Source organism: Erythrolamprus reginae, chromosome 3 (assembly GCF_031021105.1).
Source record: "Erythrolamprus reginae isolate rEryReg1 chromosome 3, rEryReg1.hap1, whole genome shotgun sequence".
In the NCBI taxonomy this organism is placed as follows: Eukaryota; Metazoa; Chordata; class Lepidosauria; order Squamata; family Dipsadidae; genus Erythrolamprus; species Erythrolamprus reginae.
The window spans coordinates 258,335,680-258,356,349 of NC_091952.1; the positions used below are offsets into that span (position 1 = coordinate 258,335,680).

Here is a 20,670-nt window from a genome sequence, read left to right on the forward strand (position 1 = left end):
TGGAAGGGACCTTGGACATCTTCTAGTCCAACCTCCTGCTTGGGCAGGAACTCTATACTACTTCAGACAAATGGCTGGACAGTCTCTTCTTAAAAACCTCCAGTGTTGGGGCAATGACAACTTCTGGAGGCAAGCTGTTCCGCCAGTTGACAGTTCTCACTGTCAGGAAATTTCTCCTTAGTTCTAAATTGCTTCTCTCCTTGATTAGTTTCCACCCATTGTTTCTTGTCCTGAATTCAGGCCTTATAAAGTGGTTTTAATACTTCACGTGATCTTGATTCTATTCCTCTGTTGATGCAGCCTAGAATAGTGTTGGCTTTTTGGGCAGCTGCTGCACATGGCTGGCTCATATTTAAATGATTGTCCACTAGCAAGGTCCCTCCAAGGTCTCTCTCACAGTTACTACTGTTGAGCATTGATAGAGTAGAGCTTGACCCAGGGAATTTTGAAGTTCTGCAGCTGTGGGTGGCTTGCTCTGGCATCTTCTCAAGATGATGGGAAGTCAAAGGACCTTGAGGGTCCTCTCTGGGAAGGGCCCAATCCTTGTGGATCCTGGGTCCTGCAGGAGACCAGAACCTGTTGAAGAACATTGCTCCTCACCCTTGGGTCTTCAGCAGAGGCAACAGCCACAGGAATGAAAGCCAAATATTTTATTTATGTGGATAAGGAAGTGGGGTTGGACAAGGTAATTATGGTGAAAATAAAACCAGTGGATACTTGCCTTACTTGATGCAGCCATGTATTCAAAAACAAAACAAAAAACCCTTGAGTTTATTTTGGGTCTGCTTGTTGGCTACTGCTGACAACCTGCCTTCCATTGAGGACCTGCATACTGCACGAGTCAAAAAGAGGGCGGTGAAAATATTTACAGACTTCTCACATCCTGGACATAAACTGTTTCAAAAGTCGCTACAGAGCCCTGCACACCAAAACAACTGGACACAAGAACAGTTTTTCCCCAAACGCCATTGTTGTATCCTGTAATGGCTACCTTGTAACTCTGTAAATAGTTTGTTCCTCTTTCAGCGCTGTCTGAGCCCAAGCAGGAAGTCGCTCCTGATTGGCTCAGACGCGGCCGGCTCTGGCTTTGGCGGGAACCGCAAATATATAAAAGGAGCGGTTTCTCCAGCCAGAGTCAGTCGGTACTCGCTGAATTGTCACTTTACCTTGCTGAGCTGTCACTTATTCTCTGAGCTGAATAAAAGTACCGATTGCTCCAAACCCTGTCTCTGGGTCTACTTCACTGGCGACGAACGGACGGAAGAAACTTCGCGTGCAACATGGACAAAATCCAGATCGGCCAGGCTCCGGAACTCTTCGATCCCGAGAAATCGACATGGGACGAGTACATGGCCACCTTCGAGATCTTCCTCGAGGCGGCGGGAATGCAGGACGCCGAAGCCGATCGCAGACGGGCTATTTTCCTTAACTACTGCGGCGCAGAAATCCGCAGACTAGCCCAAACTCTCACCGAACCAGAACAAGCAAGAGCCACAGCGTGGGACGTCCTACAACAAAAACTGGCGAGCCACTTCAAGCCGACCAAACCAGCCATGGTTTTTCGGCATCAATTCCACATGATGGTTCAGAGGGAAACCGAGTCGATCAGCCAGTTTACAACGCGGCTGCGAACGGTACTTGCTCAATGCAAGTTTAAAGACCCGGAAGCTCGCCTCACCGACGCCCTGGTTTTCGGCATGAAAAGCAACACGGTGAGAAATAAACTCCTCATCGAAGAAGAGCCGACTCTACAAACCGTAATTAAACTGGCGCAAACCGCAGAAGCAGCCGACGCGGCGGCAAGAGAATTGAAAGAGCACGGAAGGCGAGAAATCATTGCAAAAATCGACTCCGCGTCTCCCAGCGCCGTGGAAACAGACAACCCCAGCCAACAAAGTTCCAGCGGAGACAACTGCCTCCTGGTGCAAGACCAGCCGAGACACCTGAGAGCTACTCACCCAGCCCCCTGCGCGGGCTGCCGGGGAAATCACCAGCGCCATCGATGCCCCTTCCGAGACGCTACATGCCGCCGTTGCAACCGGAGAGGCCACATCGCCATCGCATGCAGAGCAACAGCGCCAGAGGACACATTTGCCACACCGCAATACCAGCGACCTCAAAACCAGACCCCCCAAGCGCGAGAAAGGAGACCATTCCGCAACGCGGGTCAAAGGAACTACTCAACCGCTAACCGCGACTACTATAGAGGTAACTCTCAATCTTCCGTGAATAACACGGCAACCAAAAAGGGGGCTAAAATTGTTATATCACTGTTACTCAATAACCAACCTTGCTCAATGGAGCTGGATACGGGCTCTAGATATACCATCATGCCCTGGGAAAAATTTAAACTGTATATGCCTAATGTATCTAAGGCTGACCTAAATCAAACCTCTTTGGTGATTAGAGACTTTCAGGGGGGAGTAATCTCGGTCTTGGGAACAGCAAATGTACCTATCGCATTCAAGAATGTTAAATGTACCCTTCCCATGCTTATTGTAACAGGGGCCAAGCACTCTCTTCTGGGTTTAGCATGGATGGAACCACTGGGGATCGAGATTTCGGGTGTGTGTAATGTAAACTGTTATGATATGCCTAACTTTGTGAAAGAGTTCCCTGAAGTGTTCAGCCCCACACTGGGATTGTATAAGGGGCCCCCTATATCTTTCTCTATTGACCCCAAGGTCCCACCGATCAGACTAAAACCTCGCAGGGTCCCCCTGCCGCTCCTCCCCAAACTAGACATACAGCTGGACAAACTCATTAGCCAAGGTATTTTGGTCCCTGTGGAGCAGGGGCCATGGGAAACTCCCATAGTTACCCCTCTGAAGCCAGATGGCTCGTTAAGAGTTTGCGCTGATTACAAATCGACCCTAAACAAGGCACTCCAACACCACCCCTACCCCATCCCGGTTGTGCAACAACTGCTACACTCCCTGGGGGAGGGGAAAAGGTTCGCAAAGATCGACCTGGCGCAGGCTTACCAGCAACTTCCGGTCGATGAACAAACAGCAAACGCTCAAACAATTGTAACGCACAGGGGAGCTTTCAAATGCACGAGGTTACAGTTTGGGGTAAGCATAGCCCCAGGAATATTCCAGAGCATTATGGAACGCCTATTGTCAGGGGTAAATGGGGCCATTCCATACTTTGATGACATCTTAATTGCAGGGGAAAACCAGGAACAAGTAAACAAAAGAATAAGGGAAGTACTTAAGAGGTTACAGGACAAAGGTTTAAGAATCAAGTCTGATAAATGTGTCTGGGGAACCAACAGTATAGAATTCCTAGGATATAAAATAGATAAGGAAGGTATCCACCCCACAACAGAGAAGCTGAGAGCAATTAGAGAAGCCCCAGAGCCACGAGATAAGAATGAGTTGCAGGCATTTTTGGGCCTCCTTAATTTTTATTCCGTTTTTTTAAAGCAGAAGGCAACAGTAGCAGAGCCTCTCCATCGTTTACTCCAGAAGGAAGCCCGCTGGACATGGGGGAAAACTGAACGTGAAGCTTTTTCTCAAATAAAAAAATTATTAACCTCTAAAAGTGTAGTAGTCCAATATAGTGCTTCACTACCCATTAGGCTCACGTGCGACGCTTCGCCGTACGGCATAGGAGGAGTCCTAGCTCACGTTCTACCTAATAAGACAGAGGCCCCAATAGCATTTTTTTCTAGAACCATGACCAGCACAGAAAGGAATTATAGCCAGTTAGACAAGGAGGCTCTAGCATTAGTGGCAGGGGTAAAGAAGTTTCACAATTACATTTTTGGAAGAAGCTTTGAGCTAGTCACTGACCACAAACCCTTACTAGGCCTGCTAGCCCCCAACAAGCCCACTCCACCTTTCATGTCTCCAAGACTAATCAGATGGGCTCTTTTCCTCTCAGGGTATCAGTATGAGCTCACCCACAAGGGGGGGAAGGAAATCAATCATGCAGACGGCCTAAGCAGATGCCCCATAGCAGACTTAGTGGAAGACCCTGTTCCTTCCACAGATGTGTTAATGATAGAACTCGAGGAAAACCCACTAACCACAGCAAAAGAGGTAGCTGCACACACGCAGCAAGACCAAATCCTTAAACAAGTGGTGAACTGTGTTCTAAAGGGATGGCAAAATGATGTTGTGAAACCTGAATTGTGTGATTTTAAAAACAAAAGACTTGAATTATCGTATGTAAAAGGTTGTTTACTGTGGGGGGATAGAGTGATCATTCCCAAAAGCCTAAGGGGAAAGGTACTCAAAATGTTACATGTGAGTCATCCTGGGATTGTCAGGATGAAGAGCCTGGCAAGGGGGCATTTATGGTGGCCAGGGCTGGATGCTGATATTGAAAATTGGGTTTCAAAGTGTGATCCGTGCCAAGAGTCACGACCCAGTCCCCCCAAAACAACTCCGGCTGAGTGGGAACAGCCTGCTGGTCCTTGGTCTAGAATCCACATTGATTTTGCTGGCCCAGTGGGGTCTCAGTATTTTTTAATAGTGGTTGATGCTTTCTCCAAATGGTTGGAAATAATAGCAATGAACAACATAACCACAAGTGCCACTATCAAGGTATTGAGCAGACTGTTTGCATCCCATGGTTGCCCAGATCTCTTAGTGTCTGACAATGGGCCACAGCTAACAGCCAGGCAATTCGAATTGTTCCTAGATGGCCTAGGGGTCAGGCATGCCCTCATCTCGCCTTATTCGCCCTGGGCTAACGGATTGGCAGAACGTTACGTACGGGTGGCAAAGGAGGCATTGCGCAGATCAGGCCCTGGGGATGTGCAACAGAACTTGGACCAATTCTTACTCACCCAACACATTACCCCTAACTCGCACACACATGTAAGCCCTGCAGAGTTATTGATGGGAAGGAAGTTGAGGTCACCACTAGACAGGTTAAACCCAAGGTTCTGTGTTAATAATAACCAAATGTGTACAAAACCTGAAAGAGAAATGTATTTGGGACAAAATGTATATGTAAAAAGTTTTGATGGAAATGTAAACTGGATGAAGGGAATTATTGTTAAGCAAAATGCACCTAAGACCTATGTTGTTAAACTAGAGGATGGTCGTTTGTGGAAACGACACATAGACCACATTCGGAAGCGAACAGAAAATCAATTGCCACAAACCGCTGACATGGACTCTCCCCCTTCAACAGACTTTAGTACATTGCCCGAAATAAGAGACACGCAAAGAGACTTATCGGGCCAGGGGGAACCATCCAGCGACGCCGAACCATCCTCGTCCTCCGAAGCCGTCGTTGGGCCCGCCAGGCCAAGTCCGCAACACCGGGAGAACAGCGGCGAGCCATCCTCCACAGTCGGTGGCGAAGGAGAAATTGAACTGCGCAGGTCAGCGCGAGCTCCTCAGAGGCCCCACCGATTGGACGACTTTGTCACATGGCTTTCTTGATGGATGTGTCCAACTATGAGGGGAGGGGTGTTGTATCCTGTAATGGCTACCTTGTAACTCTGTAAATAGTTTGTTCCTCTTTCAGCGCTGTCTGAGCCCAAGCAGGAAGTCGCTCCTGATTGGCTCAGACACGGCCGGCTCTGGCTTTGGCGGGAACCGCAAATATATAAAAGGAGCGGTTTCTCCAGCCAGAGTCAGTCGGTACTCGCTGAATTGTCACTTTACCTTGCTGAGCTGTCACTTATTCTCTGAGCTGAATAAAAGTACCGATTGCTCCAAACCCTGTCTCTGGGTCTACTTCAGCCATTATTCTGCTAAACAAATAATTCCCTCACTACTGTCAAGCTATTTACTAAGTCTGTGCTACTGTTACTACTATTTTTTTCTCATCATTCCCATCATCTATTTCCTTCCACTTATGACTGCATAACTGTAACTTGTTGCTTGTATCCTTAAGATTTTTTTATTAATATTGATTGTTTCTTCATTTGACCCTTATGACAATCATTAAGTGTTGTACCTCATGGTTCTTGACAAATGTATCTTTTTTTTAATGTACACCGAGAGCATCTGCACCAAAATCAAATTCCTTGTGTGTCAAATCACATTTGGCCAATAAAGAATATTCTATTCTAAAACTAAGCAAAATAGCCCACTCCATTCATAAATCCAGTGGCTGTGTGAAATGTAGTGCTAATTTTAGTGTTGGCTGAGAGTTTATAGTGAGCTGGACGGGAATGCAGAGTTCCCTGCTCAAAACCATGTGTGGCCCTGAGCTTTGGGAGAGAGCCAATACCGGTTGGAAACAGTCAAGGTCGCAGTATGAAAATATTGGAGAGAAGACCATGTTTGCTAAGTTCATGACAGATCTCGTAGCAAATTAAATCCAAAAGTCCACCTGAGTTGGGAAAAAGGCCAACCTTTGCTCTCGCCTTCTGATTGGCTTGGACTTCATCAGTCAGGTTAGTCCTACCTGTGAGGAAGGGGATAAAACCGAGGCTGGCCAGAGGGAGGTCCAGGGCTCACCTGAAGCACCTGCTGGTGAAAAGAAGCTGTGTTTCCTCACCTTCCAGGAAGGACCTCCAGTGCTTTGGACATCGCCAAGAGATTGAAGGAGGTGAGTGGTGGGTAAAGAAGGAAGAACTAATCCCTCTTGAAGGAGGGGTGGGTGCAATTACGGGGTGGCCTGAGAAAGTGGGCAAAGGAAAAAGAAAGAGACTCCAATAAACCCACCTTGTAAGAAAGGTAAGAAAGGCCAGGTGAGGGAAGAGGCAGAGGAGCAATTTCTGGAACACTCTTGATGGCCCTTTGGGAGAAAGGAAGGACCTTGAAGGTATCTCCAACCATCCTCTGGGTCCATGGCCAGTCCTCATGCTCAGGTTTGTGTTGAGTAGAGGAAGGCAGCTCATCGTGGTCCCTATGTGGCCCTGCCACGCCTTTCCTGATCTCTCCCCTCTTCGTTTGCAGGATGAAGCTCATTGTCTGGGGGGGTCTGCTGGCCGTGGCCCTCTTGGCTGACCTGGCAGCAACTGAGAGCTGCAGTCCTTCACGTAGAGGTAAAAAGCACCTAAAGACCTTTGTGTGTTTGTGTGTGTGTGGACACAGGTGTAGCCCTGGCCCTCTCAACCTCTAGTAGTCTTCTCCCAGCATCTCCCCTTGGTCTTGTTACACCTGCAGATACCTGCACGCTGCCTGCAACCCATCAACTTTTATTTATTACTTATTTATTTTCTTTACTATTAGAGGTGAAAGGGACCTTGCAGGTCATCTAGCCCAACCCCCCAGCTTAAGCAGGAAACCCTACACCTCCCCAGCCAGATGGCAGCCCAATTTTCTTTTGAATGTGTCAAGTGATGGGGCGTTCCACTGGTTGATCACTCTGACTGTCAGGAAGTTCCTCCTTATTTCTAGGTTGAATCTCTCCTTGGTCAGTTTTCATCCGTTGCTCCTTGTCTGTCTCTCTGGTGCCTTGGAAAACAGCCCGACCCCCTCCTCTCTATGGCAGACCCTCAAGTATTTGTAGACTGTTATCATGCCCACCCCCTCCCCGGCCCTCCTCTTTGCTAAACTATCCATGCCCAGTTCCTGCAACCTCTCTTCATAGGTCTTGGTTTCTCTTTATCCTTCTGGTTGCTCTTTTCTGCAACTTTCTCTAGAATTTCAATGTCCTTTTTGCTGTGAGATGACCAAAATTGAATGCAGGTGTGCATCCAGGTGTGGTCTGACCAGGGCATTACAGAGTGGTATTAGCACCTCCCTAGTCTTGGAGTGTATCCCCCTCTTGATGCAGTTTGAGATTAAATTGGCCTTTTTAGCTGCCGCTGCACATTGCTGACTCATATTTAGTTGGTTATACACCAAGACTCCGAGATCTCTTTCACAGTCACTACTACTAAATGCGATTCCTTCCAGTTTGTATGTATGTCTTGGGTTTTTCTTGGGCTTTCCTTTCTCGAAGTTGAACATCATTTTGTTTGGATCCACAGTGCTAGTCTATTGAGGTCTTTTTGTATTTGAGTCTGTCCTGCAGGGTGTTGTCTATGCTTGATTGCTCAAAAGGAACCAGGGCCACGAGTTCCCTGAACGTCCGTAGTCTGTTGCACAGCCAGGGTGAGACGTCCTTGGGAGCAGGGACTTCTGATTGATTGTATGTATGTATGTATGTATGTATGTATGTATGTATGTATGTATGTATGTATTGATTTATTGGATTTGTATGCTGCCCCTCTCTGCAGACTCGGGGTGGCTAACATGTTTCCCAACAGCTGGGGTCCTTGGACATGTGTGTTCTTTGTCTCTCCAACCTATGCTCACACACACCAGAACATCTGGGGGTCCCCTGGAGGTTCTTGCAGAGGAAAAAACCAATAGAATATAAATGGGGTTGGGGAGGAGGTGTGTAATTGCCCACAGCACTTCAGGCCAACGTCCACTGGCTATGAACCCATCACCTGCCGTATTTTTCGGCATATAAGACAAACCCTTTTCCTCCCTAAAAGAGGCTGAAAATTCAGGTGCTTCTTGAATTTTGAATGCAGGGATTTTTTTTGAAGCTTCCCCCCAGCCCTAACTAGCTGCTAACTAGAAGCTTTGCCCCCAGCTCTTACCTTGCAGGCTCTGTCATTGTTACTGTCTGCAAAGAATGTTTTCCAAGCCCAAAATCTTTGCAGGGTTTTTTTCCCACTGCTCCAACTTGCTCAGAGTAAGTTTCTTTCCAGCCCTAACCAGGTGCTAACAATGTTCCCAGCTTTTACTGGCTTGCAAGCTCTTTCATTGTTACTCCCTCCAAATAAGGTTTTTTTAAGCCCTAACCAGGGGATAAAATAATGTGCTGAAACTGACCAGACTAAGGACGCTGGTCAGATGAATACCTGGTAAGCAGATTCTTTTCCCTGTTTTCCTCCCCAAAAACTAAGGTGCGTCCTATACTCTGGAAAATACGGTACATCACACAGCAAATGTCGACCATATAGATCTCCTTGAATCTACTGGGATGAGGTCCAGATCCTCTCTGGGAGTGGAAGAAAGGGAGGCCAATGAACGTAGTCTTCAAAACTTACTCCTTGTGTCTCCCAATTGTTGTTGTCCTCATGGCACCTTCCCTTCTTGTCTCCACCACCCTCTGCTTGAAGGATCTCCTCCTTTCTTCCCTACAGCTGAAGACAATTTGGCCTTGGGGAAGAGGGCCATCCAGTCCTCCACCCTCCCTAATGAGAATGGTGGACCACCAGCAAAAGCCGTGGATGGGGACTGCAATGGCATCTGGGCCCGGGGCTCCTGCACTCACACCAACGAGGAGAGGAACCCCTGGTGGTTGGTGGACCTGGGCGGGTATCATAGAATCCACAAAGTGGTGCTGAAAAACCGGCAGGACTGCTGTGCCGAGAGGCTGTATAAAGCGGAGGTCCACTTAGGAAACTCTCTGAAGGACAATGGAGCAGCCAACTATCTGTAAGTTGCTTTGAGAGTCATCCCCAAGTGGGGTCCTCCAGGTATTTGGGGCACCAACTGAGTACACAAAACTCACAGCCAGTGCAGGTGATTTTGGGGACGTGGTTGTGTCTGAGATGCCGACATTGTCCTGGGGACCAAGATGCCCTGAGTCCATTGGTGTGGAGTTTGTGAAATCACCGAAAATAGGTGAACTCTTGCATGACAGAGCATCATTTATGTTGCAAATCTAGAACATGTGTTCCTTCAGAATTGGGTTAAGCTCCTGAGACAAGGCCATGGGTGTGTTTTGGTGTCCTAGGCCAGTATACTTGGCATCCGAGTCTGATAGTGAGGAGACTGGAGAGGATGTGGAGTCAGAGGCTAAAAATCTATTGCACCTCCAGAGGGGACCATGAGTAACTCAGGAGAAGAGGTAGAGGTAGAGCCCCTTCTCAATGCAAGGGTGTGCAGGAGTATTAGCAGACAAGAATGGCTTAGGAGGAAGAGATCTATGTGTGAATAGCTCTATGGAACACTTGGCTGTTGGGAGAGTTTTGCGAATGTGGAAGGTAACCCCACCAACTAGCCACAGTTCACAACTACATTTAATTGAAGTCTACAGTGAAAACACTGCCATAGGCTTTCTTGTAGAAATATACTTTACTTCTCTTCTTAGCAAAATGCTTCTCTAAATAAACTATCACCTTTACATTTAACCACTATAACAAACCACCCACAATACTATCATACAACTACTATTGCACCCACCATTACAATCAACTACAAACAACTAACCACAAACCATTAACCACAACCCACACCCATGCAAGGGTGCTATTTCCTTTATATAGATTACAGTTAGTAAACCCATAATTACATACAGATTATGGCTTACATCAGCTTTTCCTATGGTTACAGACCATTTTCCTGCATTGTAATATTACTTTGTGAAATAAACCTATTTCTGACATTGGCTATGCCTTGTGGCTATACAAGGAGGTGTCTCATGATGGGCTAGCATGAACATCAATGTTCAACAAAGGGACACAGCTTAGACATCACGATTGCGAACTATTTCTGCTAAAAGAAAACATTAGAAGCTGCTATTTGCATTTCCACCATTCATGCCAAGAGACTGTGAGTTATGGTGATTAACAGACTGAATCAAAGAAACCTTTTAAGGCGGGGGGTTTTTGCTTCCGGTCTGAGACTGTGATTAGTGATTTGCCATGGAATGCTTCCCTAATTCACTAATATCTATTTCTACAGTTAACCATTTCTGCTATGAACCATTTGAAAATATATGCTGCAAATTTGTATCTTCCGGCTGTGTGTGTGGACCTATTTCTTGGGGGGCTTCTCGCTTAGAGAGAACACCCACAAGAAATCCAAATCCAGCCCACCTGGAATTTCATTGACCTTTATCTACCAGCAATTTGTTTCGAATATTACTTGATCAGATTCTTGTAGACAGACTAAGTTTGCAATAAACCTGTATAATCTTTTGAACTGCCCGGATCATTTCATTTCTCATGCTTGACAGCCGCATACTTCAAAGATGGTTTTAAAAAATCAAGATGATAACCCTGAGAATGTAGTCAAGGTTTTATTAAAAATTATTCCCTGCAGAATCACCTCTTTTGTTTCTCTAACAAAGGGACTATTTCCAATAATCAGAATATTAGAGGCTCAATGGACGCATAACATCAGTGGCGACAGAGGGTGTGAGGTCTGAACTGCGGCTGAAATGGGGCTACCCTTGATGATTCTGGTGGGGGGACAGAGTTCTTAGGGTGACCATGGGGTGACCAGCAGGTGGGGGTCCAGAAGGACTGCTCTCCTAAAGTAACCTCTCTTTTCCCACAGTTGTGGCACTGTCGAGAACTACGATCCTGGTGCCATCATCACCATCTCCTGCAACGGGTGGGAAGGCCGCTACCTCAGTGTCAACATATTTGGGACAGAGTACTTGACCCTCTGTGAAGTGGAGGCCTACAGCACCGAGTAGAGAAAGCAGAGCTTGCCTTGTGGGGGTGGGATCAACACTCCTACCAAATGCCACTCACTCTCCAAATAAATAGGCTCCTAAGAATCATTCCCACGTTTCCTTGGATCATTCTTTGGGTTGAAAGGGAGAACTTTGTGTTTGTCACGGGAATATTCCCTGACCATCATCATCCCTCCGGTATGCGCTTCTCAGGCCATCTGATCTATTGATCCCCAGAAACAAGTTTGTCCTTACTGGGACTCCTTGGAGATGGATATTTGTCCAGGTTCCAACCTCTCCTGGGAACTGAACTTGCAGACTTCTGCATTGAATAAGATGATTGTGTGTATCTAGAGATGATTGATTGGGTGGGTGAGTGAGTGAGTGGACAGACAAATGGATATATGGATGGATGCATGGATGGATGGACAGACAGAGTCACAGATCTTCACACTTAACAAGACTACTTTATATACAGTACATTGGGTTTAAGAGCCACTGAGGTCCTGCTACTCAGTAGTGTTATAGGGAGTTGTGTATCTCATTTCCTTCAGAAGGGCCTGTGCCATTCAACCTCACCTGGTGATAAATGTAAGCAAAAACACACACAGGCTGGCTGTGCAAAAACAGAGAGGGGGGGATGTCATGTAAACTCCTTTACATGGGGGGTGGAGACATAATCCCACCTCTATATGCCTCTCCTTGAGAATTCAAAGGAAGGGAGACTCTTATCTACCATTTTGATGGAGCTTCAGAGCATCACCAAGAATTGCCTCAAAGCTGAGCTTGACCAGGAGGTTCAAGAGTCTCAGGGAATGGAACCCCCCCCCCCCCCGTGTCCTCCTGACAAGACAACGGCATCTCTGGGCTCACCTGGGATGGAGTTCAGGTGTGGGGATGCCTCCTTTCTCACAGAGGAGCTTTGGGACGGAGCCAGGAGAGTCCTTGGTGTTTCCTGAGATCAGTTACCTCCACAACGTTACAAGGCTCCCTGCCACATCCGAGAGTTGTCCATATGGGTCTTCTCCTACAGGATCTTTGTGGTGAAGGGGGCTGGGAATGTGGCAGCTCTAATGAGTGGAATGGCTGGATTTTGCACCCGGTTTCTGCTTGCAGAGCAAAGATTAGAAATGCTAGATAGATAATATGTCCATGTAGAGTAATAATTTGTTTGCAAAGTGGACAGTATCCAGATTTGAAAAGAATACTTCGAAACACAGCTGTAAAACAAGTATTACACTGAATCAAGCCAGTCACTTTGAAATAAAATAGAACCACAATCTCAAGTGCAAATGTTTGGCACATCTCATAAGGAAGGTATCGCTGGCACTCATCTGGCCAGACTAGGGTGAATGGCCAACCCAGGAGATCAGAGGTGGGAGTAGTTCTTTCTATCATCTTACTTGTCCAGGTGCAAAGCAGCCCATTCGTTGTACAAACCAGGAGCCTCCTGTCCCCGGAAAGCTGGTGTCCCTCACTTACCTGGCATTTTGAAAGCTTCTCCCCAAGGCCCTCAAGTCCAGCTTCCAGTTGATCATCAATGGCTTCCTGGCTACTTTTTGGACAGGAGCTCCTTTGTTGAGAAGGCACTTGAGTGTTTTATACTTTCTCAACCTTGGCTGCTGGAAGACGGGCGGACCTCAGCAGCCAAGCTCTGCTGGCTGGGGAATTCTGGGAATTGAAGTCCCTCCATTTTCCAGGGGCAAAGTTTGAGAAACACCATTGTACACATTGATTCATTGATTCATCAAGCAATCAATTAATTAATTAATTCATTCATTCATTCATTCATTCATTGGATTTATTTGGTACAAGTGGCTCAAACAGAAAAAATACATAAAAATTTAAAGGAAAAGAAAAACTAGACATTCCTTCCTTGTGTACCAAAATAAAATGAAAATATAGAAACATCGCAGCATAAATCGATGGAAAACAAACCCCCTAAAACAAATCTGTATCTTCCTCAAAATATACAAAACGAATACAACATAATAATACAGAACTAAAGAAAACAAACCCACGATTCCACATACTAGATACAAATACTCAATATTAGGTTGACAAATTATGTCTTCTGTATAACAATAAATATATGTACGTATTGAAAGAAAATATTAATTGATGATAAGCAAATAACTATCTATATGCACATAAAGAACACCACTGAAACTGAATGTGTTTTATATCTTGTTTAAGTTTATATGTCCATTTGTCTGTTTAATCTTGGTTTTTTTTGCTTTTTTCCCCTTTGTATGTTCTCTTTGTTTATTTTTTTCTTTTCTTTCTATTTTTATATGTAGAAACTTAATAAAGATTATTTAAAAAAAACACCCTACTCTTAAAACCCCAAAACATTTAAACCATTCAATCAATATTCATCTCATCAAAATCATAGTATTTGCAGGATTGGTAGGGAGCGATCTGGTCCTTTCATCTACTGCAACTCGTGTTGACTTTGGAGACGTGAGCATGGTTGGCTCTTGCACAAACAACACTCATGTTGCTCTTTGCTCACAAACAACCAGGACTCTCTGATGTGGAAGCCAGTTGGCATCTGCCAAGGGACTTCTCCCATGTTCCTGCCCAGGAAAGAGGCCCTGGACACGGGGAAAGAGGAGGTGGGACCCTGCACAATGAGAGTTGCGTAACATGCCCTCTCGCCCACTCCCAACACCTCGGGGGCAGGGGGGAGCGGCTTGTGGGGAATTTGAAACCCAGTCTTGATTGGGTCGCTGTTCTCCAGCAGAATCTCTGCCATTTCCCATTGGCTGGTTGACTCCCCTGAAGGAAGAGCTGCCCCACTGGAAGGGAGTTAGAAATATCTGCTACAGAAGAATTTCAATGTTTTGCCAAAATCACAGTTTGAAGAGCGGCTGTCAAAGCTCATTTGGTTGGTGACAGACTCCAGGTGAGTTTTTTAAAAGTCAGTGGAGACAATGCCTAAAACCAGAACCTCACTCCTCAACAGGGGGTCCCCACTTAGATGGAAATAATAACAATAGCAATAGCAATAGCAGAAGAAGAAGAAGAAGAAGAAGAAGAAGAAGAAGAAGAAGAAGAAGAAGAAGAAGAAGAAGAAGAAGAACAACAACAACAACAACAACAACAACAACAACAACAACAATAACAACAGAGTTGGAAGGGACTTTGGACGTCTTCTAGTCCCACCTCCTGCTTAGTCAGGAAACATTTCACTACTTCAGACAGAGGAATCATTGAGTCTGTCATCTGCACCTCTATAACTGTCTGGTTTGGTTCTGCAACCCAACAGGACCAACACAGACTTCAGAGGAGAATCAGAACTGCAGAAAAAGCAATTGCTGCCAACCTGCCTTCCATTGAGGACCTGTAGACTGCACGAGCCCAAAGAGGGTGGGGGAAATATTGACTGACCCCTCACGTCCTGGACACAAACTGTTTCAACTCCTCCCCTCAAAACGTCGCTACAGAGCCCTGCACACCAAGACAACTAGACACAAGAACAGTTTTTTCCCAAATGCCATCACTCGGCTAAACAAATAATCCCCTCAACACTGTCAAACTATTTACTAAGTCTGCACTTGTATTACTACTAGTTTTTTTCTTATCATTCCTATCATCCTTTTCCTCCCACTTAGGACTGTATGACTGTAACTTGTCCTAACTTATCCTAAGATTTTAATTAATATTGATTGTTTACTCATTGCTTATTTGACCCATGTGACAATCATTAAGTGTTGTATCTCGTGATTCTTGACGAATGTCTCCTTTCTTTTATGTACCCTGAGAGCATCTGCACCAAAGTCAAATTCCTTGTGTGTCAAATCACACTCGGCCAATAAAGAATATTCTATTCTAAAACTAAACAAAATACCCCACTCCATTCAGAGGCCGTGTGAAAAGTAGTGCTAATTTTAGTGTTTGTTGAGAGTTTATAGTGAGCTGGACGGGAATGCAGAGTTCCCTGCTCAAAACCATGTGTGGCCCTGAGCTTTGGGAGAGAGCCAATACCGGTTGGAGACGGTCAAGGTCACGGTGATGAAAATACTGGGGAGAGGACCATGTTTGCTAAGTTTGTGACAGATCTCAGAGAAAATTAAATCAAAAGGTCCATCTGAGTTGGGCAAGAGGCCAACCTTTGCTCTCGCCTCCTGATTGGCTTGGAATTTGACAGTCAGGTTAGTCCTACCTGGGAGGAAGGGGATAAAACCAAGGCTGGCCAGAGGGGGGTCCAGGGCTCACCTGAAGCACCTGAGGGTGAAAAGAAGTTACATTTGCTCACCTTCCAGGAAGGACCTCCAGTGCTTTGGACATCGCCAAGAGACTGAAGGAGGTGAGTGGCAGGGAAAGAAGGAAGAACTAACCACTCTTGAAGGAGGGGTGGGTGAAATTATGGGATGGCCTGAGAAAGTGGGCAAAGGAGAAGGAAAGAGACTCCAATAAACCCACCTTGTAAGAAAGGTAAGAAAGGCCAGGTGAGGGAAGAGGCAGAGGAGCGATTTCTGGCACACTCTTGATGGCTCTTTGGGAGAATGGAAGGACCTTGAAAGTATCTCCAACCCTCCTTTGGGTCTGTGGCCGGTCCTCATGCTCACGTGTGTGTTGAGTAGAGGAAGGCAGCTGGCCGTGGTCCCTACGTGTCCCTGTCACGCCTTTCCTGATCTCGTTTGCAGGATGAAGCTCATTGTCTGGGGGGGTCTGCTGGCCGTGGCCCTCTTGGCTGACCCGGCAGCCACCGAAGGCTGCAGTTTTTCACGCAGAGGTAAAAAGCACCTAAAGTCCTTTGTGTGTTGCATGTGTGTGGATGCAGGTGTAGCCCTGGCCGTGTCAACCTCTAGTAGTCTCCTCCCAGCATCTCCCCTTTGTCCTTTTTTTTTTTAGAAAATAAATTTATTAAATATATACAATAAAAACCAAATACAGAAAGACAAAAGAGATATGCATATTGTACATTTTTTACACTCTACTTATGTAGTAATTGGGGAGTGGGGGAAGGGGGTTGTGAAGGGAGGGAAGTAGATATAGAAGGAAGGGGGATAGGGAAAAGAAGGAGGGGGGGATAGAGAAGCGAAGACCAGCGTTAGAGCTGGGTCGTTCATGATTTGCGGCCTGTAGTTTGAGTTCGTAGTTGGTGTGTTTTACCCTAAGGCTTTATCGATATGTTTTGAATGTAGTTTTTAGTGCCAATATATATAATTCATTTAGGGGTTTCTTTTCTTTGTAAAGTTGTCTTGTCTTTGTCTTGTTATGCCGTCAGATGCCTGCACACTGCCTACAGCCCGTAAACATTTATTTATTACTTATGTATTTTATTTACTATTAGAGTTGAAAGGGACCTTGCAGGTCATCTAGTCCAACCCCCCAGCTTAATCAGGAAACCCCTCCCCTCCCCAGCCAGATGGCAGTCCAGTCTCTTTTTGAATGTGTTGAGCGTTGGGGCATTCATAACCTCCACAAGATCCCTGAACACTCGTGGTCTGTTGCACAGCCAGTGTGCTATGTACTTGGGAGCAGGGACTTCAGCTTGTATGTTCCCCAACATGTTTTTCTCTTGATGTGTGTTCTATGCTTCTCTAGCTCAGGTTCACACACAGCAGAACATCCTGGTGACCCTTGGAGGCTCTTGCAGAGGAACAAGCCCATAGAATATAAACTGGGGTGGGGGAGGAGGGATGTAATTGCCTCACCCCACAATATTTGCTCTCCCTAATCTGTCCAGTGGCTGCGAACCCAACATCTGCTGTACTTCTCACAGTATAAAATGCACCTTTTTGCTCCCTAAAAGAGGCTGATAATTTGGGTGCGTCTTATACTCTGAATGTAGCTTTTTTCCAGCCCTAACTGGCTGCTAACGATCTTCCCAGCTCTTCCCTTGCAGGCTCTTTCATTGTTACTCTCTGCAAAGAATGTTTTCCAAGCCCTAAGTCTTTGCAGGGTTTTTTTTCACTGCTCTAACTTGCTCCCAGTAACTTTCTTTCCAGCCCTAACCAGGTGCTAACGATGTTCCCAGTTCTTACCGGATTGCAAGTTCTTCCATTGTTATTCTCTATGAAGAATGTTTTCCAAGTCTTACATCTTTGCATTTTTCCCCATTGGTCTACTTGCTCTGAATGTTTCTTTCCAGCCCTAACCAGGTGCTAACAATGTTCCCAGCTCTTACTGGCTTCCAAGCTCTTTCATTGTTACTCTCTTCAAATAAGGTTTTTTTAAACCCTAGCCAGGGGATAAAACAATGTGCTGAAACTGACCAGACAAAGAATGCTAGCCAGATGAATACTTAGTGAGCAGATGCTTTTCCCTACTTTCTTCCCAAAAACTAAGGTGTGTCCTATATTCTGAAAAATATGGTACATGGTCTCCAGTGGAGCAACATCACATGGCAAATGGCCACCATATAGAATCTACTGTGATGAGGTCCAGGTCTTCTCTTGGAGTGGAAGCAAAGGAGCCCAAAGAACGTAGCAATTGCACTAAGCTCACTTCTTTCTACCCATTTACTTCCCTTCAAAACTTACGCCTTGTGTCTCCCCATTGTTGTTCTCCTCATGGCTGTGCACCTTCCCTTCTTCTCCCCACCACCCTCTCCTTGAAGGATCTCCTCCTTTCTTTCCTGCAGCTGAAGACAATTTGGCCTTGGGGAAGCGGGCCATCCAGTCCTCCACCCTCTCTAGTGGGTTTGGTGGAACACCAGCGAAAGCCGTGGATGGGAAGTGCAATGGGTTCTGGATGGTTGGCTCCTGCTCCCACACCGAGCTGGAGAGCAACCCCTGGTGGTTGGTGGACCTGGAGGAGTCTCAAATCGTCTACACGGTGCTGCTGAAAAACCGGGAGGACTGCTGTGGCGAGAGGCTGCGTGGAGCGGAGGTCCACCTAGGAGACTCTCTGGAAGACAATGGAAGAGCCAACCCACTGTACGTTGCTTTGAGAGTCATCTCCAGGGTTGGGCAGCAAGGGGAACTGCATGGAACGCTGCTCCTCTGGCGGAGATGGACCTGCTGGGCGTGCACGCGAGATTCGGCTTCTGTGCATGAGCAGGAGCTGAGTTGCGCTGCCCCAACAGTGCCTCTCATGTGCCGAGAGATCGCAGTACTCATCCAGCGGGCGTGAGGTGCCTCTGCTGTTGCTGGGGCTGGCCGGTGAGCACAGGGCTGGGTCCTGCGAGGCGCGATGGTGGCGGCAGCTGTTAGTTCCAGCCAGGAGCTGCCAGCAGGAAAAAATGTTCCAGGATGGGCCTGGCGGGTGGACGTGGCTGGTGGTGGCCACGTCTCTGAGCTGCTTCTCATGCTGGCTTGGCCAGAAGATGCCCCTGCCACTCCGTCTGCTTGAGCCGCCCCGCTCCCACTCTGGCTGCGTCGAAGTGGCTTGAGTAGATGGGGTAGTGGGCGCATCTCCTGACCAAGCAGCTTGGAGTGGTGGCCAATGTAGAGGATGGCCAGGCGCTGTGCCTGCTGTTTGCCTGCTTGAGCCCCCTCCAACTCCCACTCTGGCTGTGGCGGGGCAGCTCGAGCAGGCAGGCCTGGCCATCCACTATCACCTCTCTGAGCTGCTCGGCCAGGAGATGCGCCCGATGCCCCACCTGCTCAAGCCACCCTGCTGCAGCCAGAGTGGGAGTGGGATGGTTCGGGCAGGTGGGGCGGCAGACGCGTCTCCTGGCCGAGCCAGCACGAGAAGCAGCTCAGAGAGGAGGCCACCATCAGCTGCACCCACCTGCGAGGGCCACCCTGGAGGATATTTTTCTGCTGGAGACTCCTGGATGGGACTGCCAGCCACCACCACTGGGCCTTGCAGGACTGGTCACTGGCTGGCCCCAACAGCACCAGTAGCACAGGCTCCATGGTCAGTCCTGTCCAGGAGCCACCAGGGGTAAGAAATCCTCCAGGAAGTACAGCAACTCATTGGGGAGACCCTGCAGGCGGGCGCCATCATCTCCCCAACGAGCTGCTCTCCTTCCTGGTGGATTTCTTCCTGGGTTCCTGGCAGGATTGTTTCTGGCCACGATTCTCTGCATGCGCAGGAAATTGAAGGTTGGGTGCGCACTTCCCCCAGAGCATTTCAGTGCCTTCAAGGCCACAAGAGATCCAGATCCAACCCACCCTGAATTTCATTGGGTTTTATCTACCGCCAATTTGTTTTGAATATTACTTGTTCAGATTCTTGTACAGAGACTACGTTTGCAATAAACCCTTGTAATCCTTTGAACTGCCCAGATCATTTCGTTTCTCATGCTTGAGAGCCGCATTCTTCAAATTTGGTTCCAAAAAATCAAGATGAAAACCCTGAGAAAGCAATCGAGGTTTTATTAAAAACCATTCCCTGCAGAATCGCCTCTATAGTTTCTCCAACAATGTTACCGTTTCCAATACTGTAATCAGGATATTAGAGGCAGCACGGAGGCACAACACCAGAGGCGGCAGAGGGCACGAGGTCTGGACTGCACCTGAAATGGGGCTGCCCTTGAAGATTCTTGTGGGGGGGGGACAGTGTTCCCAGGGTGACTGTGGGGTGACCAGCAGGTGTGGGTGACAGAAGGACTGTTCTCCTAAAGTAACCTCTCTTGCCCCACAGCTGTCAGACTATCTTGGCCGCCAAATGGGGCGAAATCATCACCGTTTCCTGTAGCGAGATGCAAGGCCGCTACCTCAGTGTCAACTTACCCAGGAGCGACTCCTTGACCCTCTGTGAAGTGGAGGCCTACAGAGACAGATAGAGAAAGCAGAGCTTGCCTTGTGGGGGTGGGATCAATGCTCCTACGAAATGCCACTCGCTCTCCAAATAAAAGGGCTCCTAAGAGTCACTCCCACGTTCCCTTGGTTCATTCTTTGGGTTGAAAGGGGGAACCTTGTGTCTGTCACAGTGGCCATTCCCAGACTATCGTCATCCTTCCTGTATGATGCCCTTTTCAGGTCATCTGATCTATTGACCCCCAGGAATCTCCATGCAACCACTTAGTCCTTATTGGGACTCCTCAGAGATGGATATTTGCCCAGTTCCAACCTCTCCTGAGAACTGAACGTGCAGACTTCTGCGTTGAAGATGACTGTGTGTATCTATAGGTGATTGGTTGGGTGGTTGGGTGGGTAGGTGGGTGGGTGGACTGATGAATGGATGGATGGATGCATGGACAGACAAAGTCACAGACCTTCACACTTGTGTGCATCTGCAGATGATTGATTGGGTGGGTGGGTGGCCAGATGAATGGATCTATGGATGGATGCATGCAGGGGTGGGCAGCAGGCAGGATGGGGTGGGACACAGTTCCACCGGTGGAAATGAAGCTGCGTGCACAGCTCCAGCTGACCGGTGGCAGTAACTTCCTGGATGGGCAGTCTCAGCTCGGCTCTCTTTTTCCCCCTCCTGCTGCTGCTGCTG

At 47.3% G+C, this 20,670-nt stretch overlaps 1 protein-coding gene across 1 annotated transcript in view; it reads left to right on the forward strand.

The window, feature by feature from the left end:
* Positions 1 to 20,104, forward strand: part of LOC139165529 (uncharacterized) — a 114,065-nt gene extending 93,961 nt beyond the window's left edge. The window contains exons 16-23 of the mRNA XM_070748708.1: positions 6,870 to 6,958; positions 9,059 to 9,353; positions 11,202 to 11,339; positions 13,910 to 13,940; positions 14,184 to 14,230; positions 15,975 to 16,063; positions 17,918 to 18,212; positions 19,867 to 20,104. Coding sequence (XP_070604809.1) covers positions 6,870 to 6,958; positions 9,059 to 9,353; positions 11,202 to 11,339; positions 13,910 to 13,940; positions 14,184 to 14,230; positions 15,975 to 16,063; positions 17,918 to 18,212; positions 19,867 to 20,008 — 1,126 coding nt within the window. The 3' untranslated portion in view covers positions 20,009 to 20,104. The remainder of the gene's footprint in view (positions 1 to 6,869; positions 6,959 to 9,058; positions 9,354 to 11,201; positions 11,340 to 13,909; positions 13,941 to 14,183; positions 14,231 to 15,974; positions 16,064 to 17,917; positions 18,213 to 19,866) is intronic.
* The last annotated feature ends 566 nt before the right edge of the window (positions 20,105 to 20,670 follow it).